The sequence below is a fragment of the Tripterygium wilfordii genome, chromosome 1 (assembly GCF_013401445.1).
Source record: "Tripterygium wilfordii isolate XIE 37 chromosome 1, ASM1340144v1, whole genome shotgun sequence".
In the NCBI taxonomy this organism is placed as follows: Eukaryota; Viridiplantae; Streptophyta; class Magnoliopsida; order Celastrales; family Celastraceae; genus Tripterygium; species Tripterygium wilfordii.
The window spans coordinates 1,173,719-1,197,836 of NC_052232.1; the positions used below are offsets into that span (position 1 = coordinate 1,173,719).

At 39.2% G+C, this 24,118-nt stretch overlaps 5 protein-coding genes across 6 annotated transcripts; 3 read left to right on the top strand and 2 right to left on the bottom strand.

Moving 5' to 3' along the window:
- Positions 1-178: 178 nt before the first annotated feature.
- On the top strand, positions 179-3,360 carry LOC120012565 (pentatricopeptide repeat-containing protein At4g14850). Of its 2 annotated transcripts, none has more exons than XM_038864088.1 (2): positions 179-1,808; positions 2,803-3,072. In XM_038864088.1, the coding sequence occupies exons 1-2, from the start codon at positions 223-225 to the stop codon at positions 2,903-2,905; spliced, it is 1,689 nt and encodes a 562-aa protein (XP_038720016.1). In that variant the 5' UTR covers positions 179-222; the 3' UTR covers positions 2,906-3,072. The 2 variants fall into 2 exon arrangements, with proteins under 2 accessions (XP_038720016.1, XP_038719957.1); XM_038864029.1 differs by having other exon boundaries at positions 183-1,808; positions 2,816-3,360.
- Positions 3,361-4,196: 836 nt separating this feature from the next.
- On the top strand, positions 4,197-6,056 carry LOC119982299 (uncharacterized protein YwkD). The gene is made up of 4 exons (XM_038825637.1): positions 4,197-4,363; positions 4,469-4,699; positions 5,473-5,548; positions 5,758-6,056. Exons 1-4 carry the CDS (start codon positions 4,280-4,282, stop codon positions 5,799-5,801), a joined length of 435 nt encoding a protein of 144 aa, XP_038681565.1. The 5' UTR covers positions 4,197-4,279; the 3' UTR covers positions 5,802-6,056.
- A 1,544-nt stretch (positions 6,057-7,600) lies between these two features.
- Positions 7,601-8,414, top strand: LOC119982372 (ferredoxin C 1, chloroplastic-like). The gene has a single exon (XM_038825738.1). The coding sequence runs from the start codon at positions 7,719-7,721 to the stop codon at positions 8,145-8,147; it is 429 nt and encodes a 142-aa protein (XP_038681666.1). The 5' UTR covers positions 7,601-7,718; the 3' UTR covers positions 8,148-8,414.
- Positions 8,415-8,891: 477 nt separating this feature from the next.
- Positions 8,892-13,221, bottom strand: LOC119997941 (FRIGIDA-like protein 4a). The gene is made up of 3 exons (XM_038845179.1): positions 12,214-13,221; positions 10,324-10,499; positions 8,892-9,668 (listed from the first exon to the last, which is right to left on the bottom strand). Exons 1-3 carry the CDS (start codon positions 13,118-13,120, stop codon positions 9,186-9,188), a joined length of 1,566 nt encoding a protein of 521 aa, XP_038701107.1. The 5' UTR covers positions 13,121-13,221; the 3' UTR covers positions 8,892-9,185.
- A 7,645-nt stretch (positions 13,222-20,866) lies between these two features.
- Positions 20,867-24,118, bottom strand: LOC120002327. The gene is made up of 6 exons (XM_038851055.1): positions 23,253-24,118; positions 23,021-23,164; positions 21,746-22,837; positions 21,576-21,671; positions 20,935-21,126; positions 20,867-20,884 (listed from the first exon to the last, which is right to left on the bottom strand). Exons 1-6 carry the CDS (start codon positions 23,847-23,849, stop codon positions 20,867-20,869), a joined length of 2,139 nt encoding a protein of 712 aa, XP_038706983.1. The 5' UTR covers positions 23,850-24,118.

The window sequence follows — 24,118 nt, forward strand, 5'->3', positions numbered from 1 at the left end:
GAAGAGGCTGCGAGGAGTTGGGATCGGAAGAGAGAAACACGGTGGATGTTAGGTTGTTGATTTTACGCGCCATTTATCTTGTATTTTTTGGTGGGCCAATTATCATAAGGCCCAAACGAAAACGTTATTAAGCCCACTTAACAACAGTACTGTTACAGTTTTTTGAGTGTCGGTTTTGCCGCTATTTAGCACAAACCATGACCGTAGAACACCGAACCTCACATGCCACACCTCACTCCCAACTCGATCGGCTCCGTCATCGAATCAGCTGTGTCAAAGCGTTCCTTGCTTCTCGGCCGCGCCGCCCATGCCTTCATAATCAGAACCCTCGACACTCCTCCCCCTGCCTTCCTCTCCAACCACCTCGTCAATTTGTACTCCAAACTAGACCTCCCCGGCTCGGCAGAACTCGTCATCCGGCTCACCCCTTCTCGCTCTGTCGTCACTTGGACGACCCTCATTGCCGGTCTCGTACAAAATGGTCACTTTGCTTCTGCCCTCATCCACTTCTCGAATATGCTGCGTGACCACGTTCAGCCCAATGACTTTACCATCCCTTGCGCCTTCAAAGCCGCCGCCTCGTTACGGTTGCACGCTACTGGGAAACAGGTTCATGCTTTCTCAGTCAAGTCTGGTCAAGTCACGGATGTTTTTGTTGGGTGCAGTGCATTTGCTATGTACTTGAAAACGGGGCTGATAGAGGAGGCCAAGAAGTTGTTTGATGAAATGCCTGAGAAGAGTATTGCCATGTGGAACGCTTATATTTCCAATGCCGTGGATGTCGGAAGGCCAAGGGACGCTGTTCATAAGTTTATTGAGTTTCGAAGAGCTGGTGGGAACCCTGATTCGATAACATTCTGTAAGTTCCTTAATGCCTGCTCGGATGCATCGTATGTGGAGCTTGGCCAACAGCTGCATGGGTTTTCAATTCGAAGTGGATTTGAAGAGAGTGTCCAAGTTTCAAATGGGTTTATTGATTTTTATGGGAAGTGCGGGAAGACTGGACAGGCGGAGGTGGTTTTTGATGAGATGAGGGAGCGGAATGATGTTTCGTGGTGCACGCTGGTTTCTGTTTTTGTGCAAAATCATGAAGACGAGAAGGCATGTGGAGTGTTCTTGCGTGCGAGGAAAGAGGGTGTTGAGCCAAAGGATTTTATGGTCTCAATTGTTATTAGTGCCTGTGCAGGGCTTTCAGGACTTGAATTAGGCAGGTCAGTTCATTCGCTTGCCGTAAAAGCCTGTGTGGATGATAATATTTATGTTGGAAGTGCACTGGTTGACATGTATGGAAAATGTGGAAGTATAGAAGATGCAGAGCGTGCCTTTCATGAGATGCCTGAAAGAAATTTGGTCACTTGGAATGCCATGATGGGTGGGTATTCCCACCAAGGGCATTCTGACACGGCCTTGGCATTGTTTGAAGAAATGACTGGAAGCTACAGGGTGCCACCAAGTCATGTGACTTTGGTTTGTGTATTATCTGCCTGTACTAGGGCAGGAGCTGTAAAACAGGGCATGGAAATATTTGAGTCAATGAGGGAGAGGTATGGGATTGAAGCCAGCGCAGAACATTATGCTTGCATCGTTGACTTGTTAGGCCGAGCTGGGATGGTTGAGCGTGCCTATGAATTTATAAAGAAAATGCCTATTTCCCCTACAATTTCAGTTTGGGGAGCTCTTTTGAATGCCTGCAAGGTGTACGGGAAGCCAGAATTGGGAACGATTGCTGCTCATAAGTTGTTTGAACTTGACCCAAAAGATTCTGGCAACCATGTGCTACTGTCAAATTTGTTAGCAGCTTCTGGGAGGTAATACCATTATCTAAACCAACTTTTATCATTCTTGGAGATCAATTTCCCCATTGCACTTTTGAAATACCAGATTCTGAATCCTAATTTAACTCCCCAAAATTTCTAGTCCTCTAATACATTGTCATTGGAATCCTGGTGCTTGACTAATATTTGACAAAGTTTAGACTTAAAAAATGAATTTGATGAACTAATATCTGGCTGGTCTAGTAAGGAGGTGCAAGAAACAGTAATTCATTAGAGATTTTTATTGAAGAGATCAATCTGTGGACCTTTCCTTAATTTGGTGCACCTCATATTCTCCGCCTTGTGAATAAAAAGGTGTTGCTATTCTTCATATTGTAATATAAAGCTGCAATGATCTCACTTCCATGATCCATCCCTTGGCATGACATAGTACTTGCCGGAATATCATCTAAGGCTTTGAATGTATGAGATATACTATATACAGTATTTGGTTGATTTTTTCAGCCTTAATCTTCTTGCATCACAAATCACAGCTTTTTCGGGGGCTAATTGTTTTTCATCATAGATATACATGAATCAGTTACTACTTCTACAGTTATACTCTTGGCCTGTATTAATCAAGCAAGAATATATGTCTGCGCCAACCTGAATTCTACAAAGTAGGTGTTACTGAAAGTCTCTAACGAACTCCATTGTATTTCCTTTTTCTTCTCTTCTTTCGTCTGTTGAGACTATTAACCACTGTATTCAAATATAATGATTTGACCTATTAAATCCTGATCTGTTTTCTTATTAACCTAAGATGGCTAATTACTTGAGCAGATTTTATTTTTAATTAGTATCATATTTACTCCGCAAATTATTAACTGGAAACATAATGGAAGAAATATCCAACGGTGTTCTCATTTTGCTGCTCTATTTTATGATGTTGAATGTTGAGTTTCCTAAAATTGATAGATAAATGGTCTGTTCATCATATTTTCAGAGCAAGTACATGTACACCTTTTGTGTTAACAAACTATTTTAGACTACTAATGCAGGTGGGAAGAAGCGACCCTAGTGAGAAAGGAGATGAAGGATGTTGGGATCAAGAAGGGCACAGGTTACAGCTGGGTCACCGTGAAGGGTAAGGTCCACACTTTCCAAGCAAAGGATACTGGCCATGATAGAAACTCCGAAATTCAGGCTACCCTGGCTAAGCTAAGGAGGCAGATGGAGGCAGCTGGCTATATACCGGACACTAAATATTCACTCCACGATTTAGAAGAGGAAGAGAAAATGACTGAAGTTGGGCACCATAGCGAGAAGATTGCCCTTGCATTCAGCCTTCTAGCTCTCCCTCCTGGGGTACCGATAAGGATCACGAAAAATCTGAGAATATGTGGAGATTGCCATAGTGCATTTAAATTTATTTCAGGCATTGTTGGGAGAGAGATTTTAGTGAGAGATAACAATCGGTTTCATCGCTTTCGGGATGGGCATTGCTCTTGTAGAGATTATTGGTGATTGGGACTTCCTACACATTCTTTTGTAACAGAACTTCCTAGTCTTTACCATGATAAGGAAATTGTTCACAGTTTTGATAGCTAGAAACTTGTGCGGAATTTCGTGGAAGTGGTTTTTCTTAATCAATCATCCTTGCGTTATGAAAACATCAAGTTCAGCTCAGTATACATGATCCACCATTGCACGGCTCACTTGATTTGATTACAGTAGTATTATTAAATTTGGCTCATCCCGTACAAGTTTCAGCGCGATTTTATCTATCACCGGCGTATGGGTTAACATATATGATGGACAAGGCTGGAGAATTTTGGTTACCAAACAAAAATTATTAGTATGGAGTTTGAACTGCATTTGCATATCAATTATAAACTTCAAAAGTTCTAATTGTCATATCTTTATGTTTAGGAGAACCAGCAATGAAGTCTGCCCCAATTAGGGGTGGCAATACTCTATGTGGATGATTGATTTTGTCAAATCCAAATTAAACTAAGTTTGGACATAAGTTATATGTCTGAAATTTGAGTTTAAACAAAAAAAATTTATCCGGTTTAAAATATGGTTAGGATCTAAACACATAAATCTTGTCTGATTTACAAGTCTAGACCCTAATATTTCGTAAACACGTACCATTATCCGACCTGAAACCAGATTTTTGCCACCCCTACGCCCAATGTCCACCTAATTGGTTTTTGATGTCGTTTATGTTCTCCAACTCGTCAACCCAACCCTCCCGAAGCCGCTTAAGGCTTGCCCGTTTGAGGTGTTTAAGGGTGTTGGGAAGGATTGAGTCCGTTCCGAACACCTCCCAATCCTTGACTATTTCAGGCTTTTGGGATTATTGGAACAAAACCTCTCTACATCTCAAAACAAAGATTATATTTAAAAATCCTAACACCGCACCCCCACCCTCCCAACCCAACACTCCTGAAGACCTCAAACCGGCAAACCCTTAACATTTAACCGAAAGCCCAAGCACAAATTCGAGAAGGGAGAAGAAAATGGCAGTAGCGAGAGGGACAAGTCTGAACCACATCTCCAGAGAATCCTCAGACATTAGACGCCTCGCGAACTTCTACAAGGAGGTCAGTTCATCTTACTCCTCTTAGCTACTACAATCGCGATCTATGCTTCCAATTATTCAGTTAATTTATGTTGAGTAGACGATGAGTTTTTTTTTGCATCTGTAGATTTTTGGATTTGAGGAGATAGAAAGTCCAGACTTTGGTGAGTTCAAGGTGATATGGTTGAATCTGCCGCATGCTTTCGCTTTCCATCTCATCGAGAGAAACCCCAACTACAAGCTTCCAGAAGGTCCTTACAGCGCGACCTCTCCAATTTCTGACCCCAGCCATATCCCCCGAGGCCACCATATCTGCTTCTCCGTCAGCAACTTTGACTCCTTTGTGCAATCTCTCAAGGTTCGTTGCTTATTTCTTTATTTTAGGTGTTGATTTTTGCCTTTGCATTTGTTAAATTTATCGGGATTTTTAAAAACCTTGAAATCCTCTGAAATTGATATAGTTGGTGAAACTTCTGTTGGAATTGAATCAAGTGTCGGGGTGGCTCTAATGGATTGCGTTGGTAATTTTGTTGAGATTGTTTTTAGATTCTTGATTGTGATCATTTGCAGTGAATTTGGACTCATTGGCCTTTTTACCCTTTCAACTCTGTAGTACATTTGAGCATTTCACCAAGTTTGGCTTCTATTCAGTGGCCCAGTGCAATTGACAAAATTTTGGATTGATTAGAAGTGAGAGTCATGACAATTTTGAAGTAACAAATGAAAATAATACAATGCAATTATAAAGTTAGGTCACTTTTGATAATTTGATTTGAAAAGAAAAACATCCAAAAACTTTTTTTTGTATCTTATTAAGAAATTTGTTACATTTTTTTTTTGTATTCTAGTCCTATTGGTTCTTTCCAAACCAAACCTTGCCTTAAAGCATTGATAGTCTTTCCTCACCTTACACTCCTGGTTCTTGTATGTTTCACCTTTAACATATGAATTTTTGTGGAATGCTGAGCATTATTGACTACATTGGTGAAACCCTGTGTCATCTTTGCGGAAAATGTAGAGTCCGTCATAAGCCCGAGTGCTATTTCTTTTCCATTCTACAATCATCTTTAATGCAAGTATTTTACTGTTGTTGTCTATTTGAAGTGGTTAAAATGGAACTTGGTTATGCAGGAAAAGGGAATAGAGACTTTTCAGAGGTCCCTACCTAATGGAAAAGTGAGACAAGTCTTCTTCTTTGATCCAGATGGTAAACAACTAAACATTTATGATTGCGCTTTTTTCGTTTTCTTCCTCCTCCCCTTTAAGTTGTTAGCTTGTGTGTGCATAGTTGGACGATCAATGTTGTTGATTAATTTTTTTCTCCCGTATTATTGAGAATTGACTAGACTAATTGATCCTGTAACTGGAACTTGAGGTTTGGAAGCAAATTGTTAGATGTTTCAATTTCATGTGCAGGTAATGGTTTGGAGGTAGCAAGTAAGGAGGATCCAAAGCAGTGAGTAGGGCTGTCCACATTTGTGCATGAATTCGTATGTATCATATGCAGACTGTAAGAAGCTATCAGAAAACAATAAGTTGCCGTAGATCGAACAATTATGCAGCTATATTAAATATTAAACTTATTTACTCTGTACTTATTGATGAACAAAAATTTTAAGTTCCCTGTCTGAATCCTCTCTGTTTACAGTGCTTAGTTTGTATAAATTTGCACTTGGGATGATGAGACTTTAAAGGTTCTGCAGATTTCGGCTTCATTTAGGAAGAAGGAAGTTGTCTAATCGTTGTTATAGAAAGTTTTGGTGAAATGGATCTTAAAAATGCAACAATTTGATTAAGACAAAGTTTAGGGATACTATACTTAAGTGGCTACTGGATATGGATACGTGTTTGTTGTTTTGTTTTGAATAGTTGGTGGTGGTTTTGGCCACGCTCAACTCTAGTATTGAAGAAGCAATCATACATCTTTAGTTTTGAACAAACAAAAAAGTGAGATGGTTTTGTATTTTTGAAAGGGGATTATGTGGAAATTTCTTGAACACATTAAAGATATTGTTCGTTGTTCGTTTTTATAGGGTGTTGCTATTGGTATTTATTGAGATGGTTTCGTATTTTTGGAAGGGGAGTCTGTGAAAATTTCTTAAACATATTGAAGATATTGTTCACTCTCATAAGGCGACGTCATTGACATTTTTAAGGTGAGAGGATTGAGTTTTGCTTATAAATCACTCGACTGTGAAAATCTCCTGGAAATAAGAAGGGATTATAGCGATTGCCACGTGGAAAATCATAAGGAATTGAAGTCTGCCACCCAAGCGAAAAATCGCCTAGTGTACTATGACAGGCCTAACTGATCTGCTTTATATTGGACACCTGTCATGCCCATGCCAGGTGTAATGCTCAGGTGTCCCATGCCAGGTGTAATGCCCACACAGTGTCGCTTTCCCTATATTTGCCCCTCCCAAACAACCAGGAACTAAACTATTCTTCCACAAACCTTATCCTACTCCGAAAATGAGTCGAGGTCAGCCAAGAAGGCCAGGACAAGGACAAGAACAAGAACCCATTAGATACGGAGACGTTTTCCTAGAACTCTGGTTTCTGCGGTCTGCATCATGGCTGCGTCCTCCGGTGCGATTGGTCTGGATGCAAGCTGACCGGAGACCGCAGAAACCAGAGCTCTAGGAGAAACCAAGAGAGGCGGTCCAGCTGCTGCCATGCAATCCGCTGCCACAGTCAACGAACGAGCCGGTTTAGTGGGCCACCGTGACTCCACCGACGTTGCTGCTGGACAAGGTATAAGATCAAACTCGGGGATGTTTTGAAGGTAAAAAAAAAAAGCATATATAGAAGATGATAAGATAGATATGCATGTATTAATTAATAAGTAATTATGCGTGGTTTTGGTTTGATACAGGGTGCGACAGAGCAGTTGCCTGCCGATACGAAACCAAAATGAACACTAAATTGTTTGAGAAGAGTTAGAATTTTTTATTTATATACCCTTCAATTGAGTTGTAACAAATATTGTTAATGTGGTACTACAAGGGTCGATATAAATTTCGATAGCTGAGATCTCCATCATTACTCTTCCACAAATTTTGGGATAAAAGATCATAAGAACCATTGGCATCACATCATTTTTTTTGATAGAATTGTGCAAAGCTTTACTGTGTTGGGCTCTATGTTACAGTAAATTGTAGTACTAAAATTGGCCCAAATTTGACAAGAATAAGCTCGGCCCGGGATAATGCGTACGACGGAATCGGATCAACGATTTAACGTCACTCATCGCAAGCATCAACCCCAACACAGACATTTCATTTACCCACCAAACCCAAAACCTTATCCTGTTAAAACCTCCGCACCATCTTCTCCACACACTCATCTCATTCCCTCCTCTCAAAAGGGGCAAAAACATGGCAACCCTTCAATTCACTCCATGTCCTTCCTTCACTCTCACCAAACAAAAAAGACCCAGCAAGCTCCCTGCCTTGCATCTCAACCATCGCAGATCCTTGTCAACAAAGGTGAGGTCATACAAAGTTGTGATTGAACATGAAGGTCAATCCAGAGAGCTGGAGGTTGAGCCCGATGAGAACATACTAGCCAAGGCATTGGATAGTGGCTTGACTGTGCCCCATGACTGCAAGCTTGGAGTGTGCATGACTTGTCCAGCAAAGCTAGTGAGCGGCACGGTGGACCAGAGTGATGGCATGCTCAGTGATGATGTGGTGGAGCGTGGGTTTGCACTGCTCTGTGCTTCTTATCCGAGGTCTGATTGCCACATCAAGACCATTCCGGAGGAGGAGCTGCTGGCCCTGCAGCTTGCAACTGCCAATGATTGAATCATAGGTTTGCTCAATTGGAAGTTTTGGTTTTTGGGTATTCAATGTTATCATTGTTTGGTGCTGGTATTGTCACCGGAATGTTCACAACGTGGCTGACATAATGCTTATTGTATGAATTTCTTGGCTTAATGTAGACTATAATAGAGACAGTCAATTGCACTTGCTGTAAATGTAAGGAGACCAAGGAGTCTGCGTTTTGAATTTTGATGTTTGAACTTTTGAGTTTGTGATAGCGTCTTGAGGATGCAAAACCTTTTCGCGATAGACTAATGGTTATCTCTTTGAACTTGATGTGTAAAAAATCTCATCCAGAGTCGGAAGTTTGATTATAAGCTAACACCGTTATTTCCAAGTGATTTGCATTGTGATTTGCATTGAGTCTTGCTTCAACTAACTTGTTGAACGGATTTACGATTAATTAGCCCGGCCCGAGTTTGGGTTTAGTGGGCTGACCAAAGGGCTCACTAGCCGAGTTGTTCTTGGTTACCGGGAAAAAGAGTCTAGAGGATGCAAAATCATGGCAGAAGGCTGATATAAATGACAGAATGGACGAAGAGAGAGACATAATTGCAGTGCTGTAGATAACATAACATAAAGGAGCATCCTCACAGAGATATCAAATGCCATCTGGTTCTGTTTTGATTGAGTGAAAAACAAAGCCAACCAAAGTGCACTTTTTTGCCAAAACCCAAGATGGCATTTGCTTCAACCTGAGACTTTCAAGTGGAAAATAGAACCGAATCCAGAGAACAAACAGCGAGAAAGTCTTTACTAAAACTTAATCCTACAACAAGGGATGGTACTTCGGTTTCATCATATGATCACTTTCCACAGTCACCTACCACTAAAGTTTGATCCAACATTAGAAATACAACTTCTTGCCAAGGCAAAGCAAGAAATAGGACAGCAATTATAATTCACACACACAGGTTGCTACCATTAAAACAATTAGTGATTACAAATAAAGCATTTAGACAGCAAACGAGACTGGGGGTCATCATATCAGTAGTTACCATCGTGGAAAAGTAGTCAAGTCTACCGGTAGTAAGCCTGCTGATAAGCTGGTGCAAAGCCATTGCCATAGCCCCCATATGCAGGGTAACCAATGGGAGCAGCAGCAGCATATTGCGGATGTGCTGCTTCTGGTGAATAAGGATAAGAATTGGACGGAGGGCTTCTGTTGCCATAAATGGCAGGTGGGGAAGGATATGTTGGGATCCCAGCAGGGTACTGAGTATGGGAGGGAGACCTGACAAAAGTCGGAGGAGCTGGAAATGACGACACATATGCATTTGTCAAACGACCAGCCTTAGCTGGAGGCATTGGACCACAAGTGCTGGCTCGTGTTCGTTTGTTGGCAGGCACTTCAGCAGGCTTTTTCTTCTCAATCTTGGCCTTCTCCAGCTGTTCAAGTCGTTTCTTGAGATTTTCTGGGGGGAATTCAGCTTCGAGTTTGTATTCCTCAATGCACTTGATGACAGCCCGAAGTGCGGACTGCTCTTTGCGTACAGCAAGGTGCTGAAAAAAATTTGGTGAACCAAAGTAACAATCAATGGAAACTGAAGATATAGTAGCCAAGGATAAGAAGGAAATTAGAAGTATCCCACGGACAGAGTCTTCACCTTACAGTTAGTTACTCAACAAGAGCTAGATGCATTGTGCAGTTACCTCAATGGACTTCTATGGTTCTATTTAATGTAAACAATATGCACTACGCAGTAATAATAACAGATGTAAAAAGAACAAATGGCTTTTATGTTTCTCTCTTCACTGATCCACTGAACCACTGAATGTGCAAATGCACACAAATATTACCTGCGCACCAGAGCCCTTGCACAAATGACAATTCATCCTCTTTTCTTCTTCTTCTTGTTCTTTTTTTTCCATATTTTTGGAATTTTAACGAATACAAATGTAATTTATCCCTAGCCAAAACTTACCAAAAAAAATCTACAGTCGAACTTCATGAATGGAATAACACAATGATCTTAGCAATACCTAAGCAGATACGATTCAGACAAAGCAAAAGAATATCACAACTAGAATGAATACATCCATAGGACATATAAAATCTAATCAAGAGATATGATCCACCTCCATAACACATAACTGTAACTCTAAGGAGTTAAGCAGAATTAATAAAAATCCAGCCAAAACAAATTGAGTAATGTACCGCAGCTCGGCTGGCATTGTTGGGGTGCTCAATAGTAGAGGCCACAGCTTTCTTCGCATCCCTCAAATAGGTTTTCAGTAGGGGAACAGGGGGGAACTTATCCACAAGGCCAACTTCATAAGTGAAATGCACTGCATCAAGCTGCTGTCCCCTGCCGATTAATTCTTTAATCATTTCTGCAATTAAGAGTGGCTCAAGCGTGTTAAATAAGTCAAACCCTTTGGTTACATATTTAATGATTCAAGACAAAATATTCATTAACTCTGCGTGAAACAATTCGTCCTTCACTCCTGATGGTAATACTATACCTTCACAAGTCCCAGCTGTAAGGGAAGACAGGGCAATGAGGCAAAGAATATTTCCCTTTTTTTTTATTAAAATGTTAAGATGAAAAAGAAAAAAAAGAGCAGAAAACCTACGCCATGCAACAAAAACAGGTTACAGTACGTAATTATATTCCCTTCTGAAAAAAATTCCAAAACTCGCCATTGAAATGACATGTCCTCTATTTGTATCCTAACATTGACACATTTTGAGCTTCTTCCTTCGGAAATACTAATAAAAGTAACCTCTGTATTCCCATCATGGCTTTCCTTAATGGTGAAAAAAAAAATTTCATTGTGATTTCATGCCAATGCTTGTTCATGCTGAATACTGTAAGGGACATAATTTGCAAGGCAACAACAAAAGTTGACATGCAAATGGGGGGAAGGATATTAGCAAAATGAAAGAAAAAAGTTCTTAAAATTAAAATAATAAAGAATTTATGATAAAAGAATAAAAAAAGCTTGAAGTTAATAACAACAGAATCCACATTGGCCACCAATCTCAAAACCTCAGGAATTATTCTACTCCCATCTTGTCCTCATCATAGGTTTCTCAAAAGAAAGATGGACATATGAGTATCCTTGCACAGCTTTGCAACTGTCCATCTAATAAGAAGATGAAAACATCACTCAGGAGTTCCATATCTGTCCCACTATCAGGCAAAATAAGTAGAGATGAAAGAGCCATTAGCAATACTGCAAATAAAGACTCCATTTTGCAATGCAAAAAGACACAACTACCAAAAATATTCCAATATATCCATCAAACCCGTCAATTCCTACAACTGAGTAGGTAAACAATTCTTGTGTACAAGGATCCCACAATGGGCGGGGTTGAGGACAGACATGATATACGTAGACCTTACCCCACGTAATTTGCATAATATGTGAAGATGTTTCTAGGAATTGAACATATGACCTCTAGGTCGCATCCCTGCAACTCTATGACCCGACCATTGTTCGCCTATATCGATATTTTCATTGCTTATAGGAGGAGAGGACATGCAATCATAGTACCCACGAAACATAGGACTCGTAAACAGTAGCATATGGATTGCTAGGCCGGGGTAGGTCACTCTAGAGTACTATGTCAATAAAGGCTTTTGTGTGCGTACTGTTAAGGTACACAGAGATAATTCAAGCAAGAGACGCTAAAACATATTTTGCAATGTACTCAAAAAGGCACCATGTATACATCATAAGCTAGTCAGCTAGACCCCTACCCTACATTAATTTCAGAGTTGGGCAAAAGCCTCCAGAGGGCAGACATGATAAAAACTTGACCAAAAAAACATATCCTTCTAAATATACCACATTTCTTCTCTCTGCTGCTCAATACTTGATGCCTATTCGCTATTAGGCTACAGCTTTACAAAAAACATATCCTTCTAGTATGCCAACTCCCTTCACTTCGTTGCTTAATATGAGATCATTCATTTCCAAATGCTAAAGGTATTTTATGCAATTTACGTCCATGTAAGAGAGTCAAGTATACTATAAACAATAGCAAAATTGAAAGAAATGCTAAAAAATTAGCTCAATGAGAGTAACTCAGTAAATATACCAGGCATCTTATCACCCAAACCGAGGGAAATTGCAAGCTTGGGCATCTGCTTGCGCCAGGCAGACCCAACCACAAGCTTTCTGTACAAATCCAGATCCTCATTCTTTACAATCCCAAAAGTAACCAAATGCTGCAAGAAAGTATGCACATCAGGAGTCTTCACGTTCTCTATTCCGTCACGTTCCTCCAAGCTGGCCTTCCATGCATCAGCGATCTTCTTGGCCCTTTCCTTGACACTAGGAGTTACCAGCAACCTAGACTTCCCAATCAAAGGGTCCACCATCACCGGAATCAGGCTCTCCAGCACAACCACACACGCCCACCCCAAGTCGTTCCCTTTATCGCTGCTCTTATCCGCCCTCCTATCCACTGGAAAAACCTCATACATGGCTTCCAGAACAAACCTAGGAGGATCCACACACTCTGCTAATGCAACCGGAACTTGGCTTCTAAGCGTGTCGAGCTCTTTCTTTTTGGTGATAAGAAACTTCCAGAATCCATTAGAATCCATTTTCAAGCAGAAAGCTTTCAGCACCATCATCATGCCGTCACCATCATCAACCTCGCCATCTGGATTAAAAGACTCTTCATCAGTTCCTAGGGATTTGAGGGCAGCCTCTTTGTGCTCCTCAACACGGTCGAGTACAATTTCGACGCTGCCATCGATGGTGACCTCGCGCTTCTTGAGATAGTCAAGCGATGCCTTTGTCTCGTGATCTAGAGTTCGAATTTTATGCCTCAACGCTTCCGACTTCTTCTGCAGATTCTGTTCCAGGGAGGTGAAGTGATCCGAAAGCTCCTTCCAAAGAAGAGTACAGCTAGTCATAAGCGAAGTCTGCCTCTGAAATTCGTCAAAGCTCGGCCGAGTCAATTCAGTTAACTCGCCAGGATCGGGGATCGACCCCATCGTCGGTGACTTGCAGCAGAGGTACGATGATTCAGTGGCAGATATCAACGAACAAAGAATTGAAGGAACAAAGAAGGAAAGAGCAGCGAAATGGAAACCCTAGAACAGGACAGAGAGGAGTAGATAAAGGCAGAACTAGACAGAACAGACTATGCTGATGTGGACTAACAATAAAGTGCCACGTGTAGTGGCGACTATTAAAAGCTAGCAAGAGGCTACTCTACGATGCGCCGGGTGTGATTATACAAACTAAAATAATCACGCTATGATGGCGTGACTCTGCTTTTATCATTAGCGTTAATGTAGAAAAATGAATCACGTGATTGGGGTGTGATTGTAAAAGACCAAAGTTAATCACGTCATTCAGAATGACATGGAAGGCTATATGCGCAATAATTTTTGAGCGAATGTTATATAGATATATATTCATATCATGAGTGCTATATTGGTAAAAAAATTCACGCCCATAGGATAAAAGTGCATAAGGTACGTCTTGATGCGAAGGATTGTTTGTCCGAATTGAGGAGAGAAAAAATTAATTAATTTTAAATCCTAAATTTAAATATTAATTTCAACTACCTAAACTCTAATATATTATTTTTAAATAAGTATAACCATAATTTAATATGATTTTGGGTGAGAATTGTAATTAAAAATTGGACCCAACATCTATAACTTATTAAAATTATAGTTTCGGCTAATTCTAAACGAATTGCGGAAATTTCAATCCACCACTATTGAGGGCAGTGAACTTTCACGCCAACCGAAGCCAGATCGAGGACAAAAGTAGAGAAAAAACAAAAGACGGGGGTGGGGTGGGTTGGGTGTGGGCCAGCCTCACTGACCACCACATGGGGTGGGATTGTTTTTTCTTTGACATTTTGGGATTAGATTAGATATCGTTGGGACCACTTTGATTAGATAGAGCGCAGCCACACGAATATTCCTGAGGGCCAACCACTTCCAAGCCCATTTTAGGGCCCATGTATGAAGATTGTGAAGCCGCCATTGTATCTCCCCCTCCCAGTTCAATAAGGAATTTGTTATTAAAAAGAACATTAGTCATCAGACATTATTTAAGGGTTTTTCGGAAAAGTAACACTTTTTTAAACCAAATTTTGAAAACTAACCCATTTTTTTAAAAACATGAAATCTAACACTTTTTTGCTTTTTTCTGACTGAAATACCCTTATCACATACCACAATACACATCAATGCCACTCACATCCCACAGCAGACAGAGACATCCGTAACCCATCGAGAAAAACCAAAATCCGATTTACCGAAACTCCATTCCTGACATTTACCGGTGTTTATTTGCCGCACCAAATCTTCGGGTGTTTCTTCAAGAGGTCTGGGGTTTAGGCTTGGGCATTCTTCAGCCTTATCGGCGTTCCCATCGCTGCCGTCATTCTTGCTCTATATCGACATTAATAACCCCAAGTGAGTGATTTTTAAGTTCGCATGGTATATAGGCTTCGTTAGAACTCTCTTACCTTGCATTCAATCTTATACACACCATATTCATTTGATTTAGTTTATGTTCTTCTTCCAGTATTTGTTGAGATTTGTTCGAGTTTTTGTTTATTGATGTTCGAGTATTTTTGTAGATCTGTTTGAGTATGTACTGATAGATGTTCAAGTGAGATATGTTCGAGTATATACCGATATATCTGTTCGAGTATTAGTTGAGATATGTTCGAGTATTTACCGATAGATGTTCGAGTTTTTGTTTATTGATGTTCGAGTATTTTTGTAGATATGTTCGAGTGAGATCTGTTCGGGTATTTACCGATATATCTGTTCGAGTATTTGTTGAGATCTGTTCGAGTATTTACCGATATATCTGTTCGAGTATTAGTTGATATCTGTTCGAGTATTTATCGATATATCTGTTCGAGTTTTTGTTTATTGATGTTCGAGTATTTGTTGACTTCACAGAATGATAAAGGAAATATTTGATAAAAATTGACATTAGGTGAAATAAACTCTAACGTGCCCATGTAAGGATTACATCGTTTATGTCATTCATTGCAGTTCCAACATGGGCTGCAAGGTCCAAAAGGGACTCTTGTAGCCGATAAGCATTTTGGCCTCGAGCGTGACCCCATGCATTGTCACGAATTCTGATCAATGCATCCCTCACTGAACGGAGCACGTCCGTGTAGGACTGGTTACGTTCATATTCGTTCTGAAGGTTGCTTTCGGCTTCCTTCAGTAGTTCTTTCAACCCTTCAATGGAGTTCTCAGGATTTTCTCTATATAACTCCTCAGATACAGTGAATATGTCGACGATAGGGTCTTGAGGCTCCTCGGTGTTCGTCGAAGTGGAACCTTTCTCTTGGACCCCTGTCTTCTTTGAAGAAGACGGGTCTTCAGTCTTTGCTCTCTTTGGAGGAATGGGGTCTTCCTCTTCATTTATTGCTCTCTTTGAAGAAGTTCGATGAGAAGAACTCATTTTAGATCGAGATGGGTGATCTTTGATTTAAGAGGATAAAGGATGACCTTAAACAGTTTCTTCCTATGTCCTATTTATAGTTGAAGGAACAACGTTCTAATAAGTGGGCAGTTATTTTAAAAGAACGTGGGGAAGCTAAAACGATTACTACTCGAACTCTTCAAATTCTATGAATTAAATTTGAACCTAAATGATTCGAGTAATATGTGATATGTGTTCGAGTATTTTGTTACACATGTTCGAGTAATATGTGATATGTGTTCGAGTATATTGTTACACATATTCGAGTATCTTTCATATGTGTTCGAGTGTTTTGTTACACATGTTCGAGTAATATGTGATATGTGTTCGAGTATATTGTTACACATGTTCGAGTATATTGTTACACATATTCGAGTATCTTTCATATGTGTTCGAGTATTTTGTTACACATGTTCGAGTAATATGTGATATGTGTTCGAGTATATTGTTACACATGTTCGAGTATATTGTTACACATATTCGAGTATCTTTCATATGTGTTCGAGTATTTTGTTACACATGTTCGAGTAATATGTGATATGTGTTCGAGTATATTGTTACACATGTTCGAGTATCTTTCATATGTTACACATGTTCGAGTATTTTGTTACACATGTTCGAGTAATATGTGATATGTGTTCGAGTATTTTGTTACACATGTTCGAGTAATATGTGATATATGTTCGAGTATATTGTTACACATGTTCGAGTATCTTTCATATGTGTTTGAGTATTTTGTTACATATGTTCGAGTATTATTTGATATATGTTCGAGTTTTATGTGATATATGCTCGAGTATTATGGATGTGTGTTCGAGTAAATATTTCAACAGGTTAAATATTACAACAGATATTAAATGAAACAAATAATGTAACGGAAATATAAATTTTATTTATAAAATTTTTTATTACAACCTAACTCCAGATGTTCAATTTTTCACTTATTTTATCTAAAACCTCGTTGATCAAAACAGATAGATCAAGGAGGGAGTCCTGGAGTTTATGGGTGTCCTGCTCCATAGCTCGCTTCTCAGCTAGCTCATGGAGCTGGGACAATGAACTCCCAGCAGATTGGAGAGCTTTAGTAAGCTCTGCAATCTTAGCTTCGTGATCTTCCAGGTCTTCATATGCCTCCTCCAGTTCCTTCCTCAAGGTGTTGACAGCAGTCCGAGAGGATGTCATATTATACAAAAAGGAGATTTCTCTTTTCGGTTGATGTATATCTTTCCCGTAGATAGTGCTATATATATAGGAATAATCCTAAGTATTAACTCCACTGTATTTAATGCTTATCAAAAATCGAAACGTCATAATTAATATTAAACATTAAATCTCAACTAATCCCACGCGTTTTGAAAAGATAAACATAGAAAATTGGAAAACGTACAACTAATAACCATTAAAGATAAGGGTAATATCACTTTTATCCGGATAATAGTATTTAAAAATATGGCTTATTTTTTATTATATATGTTCGAGTGTTTTATGATATCTGTTCGAGTGTTTAGGATATCTGTTCGAGTGTTTAGGAGACCTGTTCGAGTGTTTTAGGAGATCTGTTCGAGTGTTTAGGATATCTGTTCGAGTGTTTTAGGATAACTGTTCGAGTGTTTATGATATCTGTCAGAGTGTTAATGATATCTGTTCGAGTGTTTTAGGAGATCTGTTCGAGTGTTTAGGATATCTGTTCGAGTGTTTTAGGATAACTGTCCGAGTGTTAATGATATCTGTTCAAGTGTTTTCTTTGATATGTTCGAGTATTTAAGGATATCTGTTCGAGTATTAGATGCCATCTGTTCGAGTGTTTTGTTTGATATGTTCGAGTGTTTGAAGGGATATGTTCGAGTATTTTATGATATCTGTTCGAGTATTAGATGCCATCTGTTCGAGTGTTTTTTTTGATACGTTCGAGTGTTTGAAGATATCTGTTCGAGTATTCTATTATATATGTTCGAGTTGTTTATGATGTTTGTTCGAGTTTTCAAGTTCTTGCAATTTTGTTTTTCAGGAATGGGTGTGGTTGACCTTGTTGTTATATACGACGGAGATTGGGAATTTTCAGGAGGAATTTACAAATTCATTGGTGGTACTGGGAAAGGTTTTGTTGTGAATGAGTCCATTTCCTATGAGGATTTTTTGGAGAAGATATACAAGATTACGGGAATTGATCGAACTTCAAATGAGTTGCTCATGAAATTTGTATATAACACACATTTCCATATGGAACCGTTGGTTGTTAGCAATGAAGATGACTTGCAATTCTTCTTACGACAGAATGATGATGCACGGCGACCTGACGCTTCACGGAAACCGGGTACCCCACTATGTATAACAGTAAGACCAAAAGAACATCAACAGTTTCATTCGCAGGATGCAAGTTATGTTCCAGAAACTCAACCTTTTGTTGGACGTGCCAGAAATCGGATTGATGATTTTCCTAGTTTAAGCCAATTCGAAGAAGATTTTGATGCTGTTAGAGATGGCCAGGGTCGAGAAGATAATATTAATGATGAATACGATGATGACATTCCTTTTGTTGGAGGTGCAAGTTATGTTCCAGAAACTCAACCTTTTGTTGTTGATGATGTTGCTGCAACTAATGATCCTAATACGCAGACGGGTGAGAACATTCAGGTTGGGCAATATAGTGGGAGCAATACTATTGACCTCAACAGCGAATCATCTGATACGTTTGATGTGGGGGTGATTTTTACAAACAAGAAAGAGTTGCATAAGCATATATCCCTCTATGCTATTAAGAAGAATTTTCAATTCAGGGTGACGAGGTCGACGAAGTCTTTGCTTGTGGTCGAGTGTCTTGCAAGTGGATGCCAATGGCGTATGAGAGGTATAAAGCTAAAAGAAACTGAACTTTTTCTTGTGAAAAAATTCAATGATACTCACACATGTTCGTTGGAATTTGTGAATCATGGGCACAAGCAAGCATCAGGAAGGGTGATTGGTGATTGCATCAGGGCCAGATATGAAGGTGTTGGGCGTGTTTACAGACCAAATGACATAATTCAGGATATTAGAAGAGAATATGGCATTAATATTACCTATGATAAGGCATGGAGGGCTAGAGAATGTGCGCTTTATTCTCTTCGTGGTTCACCGGAAGAATCATTTGCTTACTTACCCCATTATTGTGCTGTATTGGAGAATAATAACCCTGGTACAATTACTCATATTGAGTCTGATGATGATAATCGATTCAAGTATTTTTTCATGGCAATTGGTGCAAGCTTACGTGGATTTCATAGTTCAATGCGCCCTGTTATCGTCGTTGATGGCACCCATTTGAAGGGTAAGTATTTGGGTACACTTTTTGTGGCAACTGCTTTGGATGGAAATGAGCAAATTTATCCGGTTGCTTTTGGCATTGGTGATTCTGAGAATAATGCATCTTGGCAATGGTTTTTTGAAAAATTACGGGATGCCATTACAGTTGAAGACTTCTCACGGTTATGTATCATTTCAGACAGAAATCCTAGCATTGATAGGGCAGTTTCACTTGTATTGCCTGGTTCATTTCATGGCGCATGTATCGTCCATATCCAACGAAACATGAAGGCGAAAGGGTTCAACGAATCTATCATCCCTATATATCTTAAAGCTGCTAAGGTGTATCGAACATCTGAATTCGAGCATTTAATGAATCAGTTGCGTAATGTCGACGGAGGTAGACCTTATGCTTATTTAGTTGAAGCTGGTTTCCATAGGTGGTCTAGAGCACTGTCTTCTGGTAAGAGATATAGTATCATGACGACGAACATTGCAGAGTGCTTGAATGCTATACTACGAGATGCTCGAAGTTTGCCGATTACAATGCTAGTTGAACAATTGCGTGCCAAATTGCAGGAATGGTTCAGTGCTCGTCGTAATAACGCAGCATCTGTCACGTCTTACCTATGTTGCGAGTGTGACAAGGAAGTTAGAAAGAGAAGCAATAGGTCACAACGACTAAATGTTCAACCGATAAGCCATAGTGAGTACTATGTACGAGATGGTGATCAAGATGGACAGGTTGATCTGCAAAACAAGACATGTTCATGCCGTGTGTTTGATCTTGACCAACTTCCTTGTGTACACGCATTGGCTGCATGTCGAGTTCGGAACATATCTTTTAATTCCTTGTGTTCTCCGTACTATACGAATGAGGCCCTAATGTTAGCTTATGCTGAAGCTATATACCCAGTAACTATTGAGGATCAACGCAAAGTTAGCGAGGACAACGTATTGCTCCCACCGGCGACTAGACGTCAAGGGGGGAGGCCAAGACAACGAAGGATCCCATCATCTGGTGAAACTATAGCAGTGAGGATATGTTCCCGGTGTCGACAGCGAGGTCATAATCGTCAAACATGCAAAGAGCCAATCGCATTGACTCCAACATCATAGATGTAACATGCATTGACTCCAACATCATAGATGTAACATGCATTGACTCCAACATCATTAATGTTATGATTTTTGATAAATTCATTAATCAGTTAACTGTATTACTCGAACAGAATCAATGTATTACTCCAACAGTTAAATGTTTTACTCGAATAGCCTGGACAATTACTCGAAATGGGCCATCATTTACTCGAATAGACTCAACAAATACTCGAACATGTGCCACCAATTACTCGAATAGACCCAAGAAATACGCTAAATGGTACACCTATATACTCGAATATACTCAACAAATGCTCGAACATGTGAATTACTCGATCATTTAATAGGTTACTCGAACATGTGAATATTATATTACTCGATCAAATAAGAAAAGTACTCGAACAAATATACATTATAGTATATTACTCGATGATAATAGGTAATTACTCGAACAAATGTACCTTGCATTACTCGAACCAATATTTGTATTACACTGAGTTATATACAATTTAATAGGATGAAAATAAATATTTACAAAAGTAAGTTAAAAATGTTGTCCGTATGACTCGATTGCGAATTTCCTCCTGTAAAACATCATGTCTGTCTGATTAATAAGTTGTATTGGCATTCCTGCACTCAATACCTCTATAAATTTTATTGTGAACATCCCACAATCTCCCCTGTAAAACATAAGATAGCATATATGTTACAAAAATATATAAACGTTAACCACCATGAAAAATTTATCTAACACTGGAAACATTTACCCGGTCTCTTGCTGAGGAACAACTTGCAATCTATGAGCAGGCCATGGGGCGACTCCTGCATCAATCCCACCCAAACAAAGGATGTATGGCAACATAGTCCTCAACGGTTTCATATGATTATTGCAATCCTCCTTGCTGGTGATTGAAATTTTGGGATCATATACATTGATCCATTTGTTGCCAACTTCAACCTCAATTGCAACCCAATGGATATTTCTCCAGTTCATGGGAAAGTAAATGTAATCTACACCATTCAATGGTATGGACCCTTCAGGGTTTTTTCCAGAAATATAGTGTTCAAAGACTTCATGTTTGTCCCATTCTCCAACATTATGAGGATCTTTAGTGAACTCATTAAAGTGGGATTCAACTGATACCTGTAAAATGTACTATATTATTTTTTCTCAAATACTCGAACATCCGACTAAACTACTCGAACATGTGAAATAAAATACTCGAACATATGAAATAAAAATACTCGAACATCCGACTAGAATACTCGAACATGTGAATTAAAATACTCGAACAACTGACTAAAAAACTCGATCATGTATCTTAAAAAACTCGAACATGTGAAATAAAATACTCGAACATCCGACTAAACTACTCGAACATGTGAATTAAAATACTCGAACAACTGACTAAAAAACTCGATCATGTATCTTAAAAAACTCGAACATGTGAAATAAAATACTCGAACATATGAAATAAAATACTCAAACATCCGACTAAAATACTCGAACATGTGAACTAATATACTCGAACATCAAGTTCAACAACTCGAACATCTAACAAACATACTCGAACACACATATAAAATACTTACAGTGAATATAGTGTCCAACAGCACAACCTTCTTCTTGAATATGGCAGGGTATTGCTTGATCCTCTTCATGAGGAGGTACATTGCGACGTCCATATGCTACAAAATCAAAGATAACTATAAGTAACTATTACGAATAATTTTTTTTTTAAATATGGTTATATATATGTTACCTGGTCTGTCAACCAGTAATCGGGTGTCATTGCGTTGATAAACCAATTTTTGTATAACTTCTTTCCACCAACAACCAAATAAGATGTATCCTCAGCCCTGTTTCTTACCCATGCTTCAAATCCTTGTCTCCAAAGAGTCGAATATGACCTCTTTAAATTGATTGGCCAAGGACCATCAATATTTTGGTTGGTGCTTCTTTCTTGTGATTGACACTCTGTTCGCATTGGATTATATATATTTACACGTCTCGATGTGGAACCTCTTTTTCTTCCCCGTGTAAATGTGTACTTGGCTTTTGGAATCTCTTCAACTCCAATTGAACTTTTGTCTGTCATTGGCTGTTCAAACACTTGTTCTGTGAGATCCATCAATCCAGCAACTACGGCTGCATCCTCAACATCATCGGCATGTCTAACAGGGGAAACTGTCTTTCCCTCATTGTCCTCCTCCTCTTTATCCGCATCATACGTTTCCTCCTGGTCCTCTTTTTTATCCTCATCATGCGTTCCCTCATCATTCTTTTCACCCTCATCATCCTTTCCCTCATCATCTTTTTCACCCTCATCCTTTCCCTCGTCATCCTTTTCACCCTCATCATCCTTTCCCTCGTCATCATTCTCATCCTTTTCATCCTGATTTCCATCCTTATCCTCCTTTTTCTCCCAATTTCCTTTTAACACTGCCAGACCTTCGTAAATTGCCTTGGTAGTCTCAAAAAAACCAGTAATGCTTTCAACAATTTCCTTTTTCATGTCCAAAAGTTGACCACCATGCTCTCCCAACTTCTGCTCTATGGCATCGAACTTGGCCTTCAATATCAAATTCCCTCCAGCTTTATGTGCATGTGCATGCTCGATGTGATCATCCCTTCTCTTTGTTCTTTTCTCTTTTCTCATTTTTTCTTCAACATTAACATCGTAATCCCTCCTTCTCTTAGTTCTTCTCTCTTTTCTCTGTTTCTCTTCTTCATCTTCTTCAGACTTATCTCTGCTTCTTTTAATTTCTCTTTTCTTAATTCTCTTCATAACCTCCCTAACATAATCCTTCTCCAGCTCAGCCTCCGTTGGCACTAGAGCATCATGAACCTCAATCTGTGAAGATTAAAACAAAGTGATGAGTGAAATTAGAACACCAAAATACAAATACTCGAACATCAACCTACAACTACTCGAACATGTTACTATAAATACTCAACTATAAAACTACAAATACTCGAACATAAGACTAAAACTACCCGAACAACAAATTTTATTAAACATTTTAACTTCACTAACCTTTATCAGTTCAAATACATCTGACACGATGTCATCTGAAGTAGGGGTTTGATTCCCTGAGTACTTGAGTATTCTGGGGTGTGTTTCACCACATTTGGTGGCATACCTCTGGGCTATAATGGGTACAATTTCATACGCCCAAATCTTCAAATAATCAAAAAAAATATTGGTAAACTATTATTACAATAAATAATAAACAGAACACAAATAGAATGATCTTTTTTTTTTTTACCTGGAGTACTATTGGCATTCCATAAAGGCTGTATGTCTCCTTTGCCTTACCCTTACTCAAGTATTTTTCAGCCCTTCCAATCATGGCACATGCAAGAGAGGTAGCAGTACGTTCGTAGCAAACGCTTCCCCATGGATATTGGTTGAAGGCATCCAAATCATCCACAAGTTGGAGCCACTTAATATTAATGGCATTTCTTCTCTCTCTAGGCATCAATACAGACTCAACAAAATACACCAAAGCTAACTTCAAAGCATCATGAGCATTATCACATTTATCGAATGCCTCTTCCAGCTCAGCTCTGCTTACATTGGTCCCCTTCCCCTTACCCTTGCCCTTTCCACATTTTTCTTCAAAATAAAGGGATTTTAGCCTATTAACAGATGTATCAACCAGACTTGACACATCGGGCACAGATTCTGTACATAATAGTCCGGTGATAATCACAAAATCTTCAATACCAAATGTGCACTTCTTTCCACCAATATTGAAATGCAATCTTTCTCCAAAATCACCCTGGGGAGAAACAATTTGACGTAGTAGAAGCTGGTGTATCAGTTGTGAAGAACAACTGATGTCATGTACATCCAGCATCATGCCAAAGCATGATTGCCTAAAAACCTCAAGTTGCTCCTCATTCAACTTCAATTTAATTGAAGTGGTAACAACTGATATGTTTGAAAATGTGGTTACCCGGGCGGGGAAATGTTGCTCCTCACTTATCAGATAGTCTACATGGGACAATTAATTAAAACACAAAATTAATAATACTCGAACAGCCAAACTAAAATACTCGAACAATAAATCATATATACTCGAATAGTCAAACTAAAATACTCGAACAGTAAATCATATTTACTCGAACA

Coding starts and splice junctions, on each gene's coding strand:
- LOC120012565 (XM_038864029.1), top strand. CDS start 223: ATGCCACACCTCACTCCCAACTCGATCGGCTCCGTCATCGAATCAGCT. Junction 1,809..2,815: donor TTGTTAGCAGCTTCTGGGAG/GTAATACCATTA, acceptor CTACTAATGCAG/GTGGGAAGAAGCGACCCTAG.
- LOC119982299 (XM_038825637.1), top strand. CDS start 4,280: ATGGCAGTAGCGAGAGGGACAAGTCTGAACCACATCTCCAGAGAATCC. Junction 4,364..4,468: donor TCGCGAACTTCTACAAGGAG/GTCAGTTCATCT, acceptor TTGCATCTGTAG/ATTTTTGGATTTGAGGAGAT. Junction 4,700..5,472: donor CCTTTGTGCAATCTCTCAAG/GTTCGTTGCTTA, acceptor TTGGTTATGCAG/GAAAAGGGAATAGAGACTTT.
- LOC119982372 (XM_038825738.1), top strand. CDS start 7,719: ATGGCAACCCTTCAATTCACTCCATGTCCTTCCTTCACTCTCACCAAA.
- LOC119997941 (XM_038845179.1), bottom strand. CDS start 13,120: ATGGGGTCGATCCCCGATCCTGGCGAGTTAACTGAATTGACTCGGCCG. Junction 10,500..12,213: donor TTTGGGTGATAAGATGCCTG/GTATATTTACTG, acceptor TCTTAATTGCAG/AAATGATTAAAGAATTAATC. Junction 9,669..10,323: donor ACAATGCCAGCCGAGCTGCG/GTACATTACTCA, acceptor AATTTTTTTCAG/CACCTTGCTGTACGCAAAGA.
- LOC120002327 (XM_038851055.1), bottom strand. CDS start 23,849: ATGATGCTGGATGTACATGACATCAGTTGTTCTTCACAACTGATACAC. Junction 23,165..23,252: donor GAATGCCAATAGTACTCCAG/GTAAAAAAAAAA, acceptor GATTATTTGAAG/ATTTGGGCGTATGAAATTGT. Junction 22,838..23,020: donor ATGTATTTGAACTGATAAAG/GTTAGTGAAGTT, acceptor TAATCTTCACAG/ATTGAGGTTCATGATGCTCT.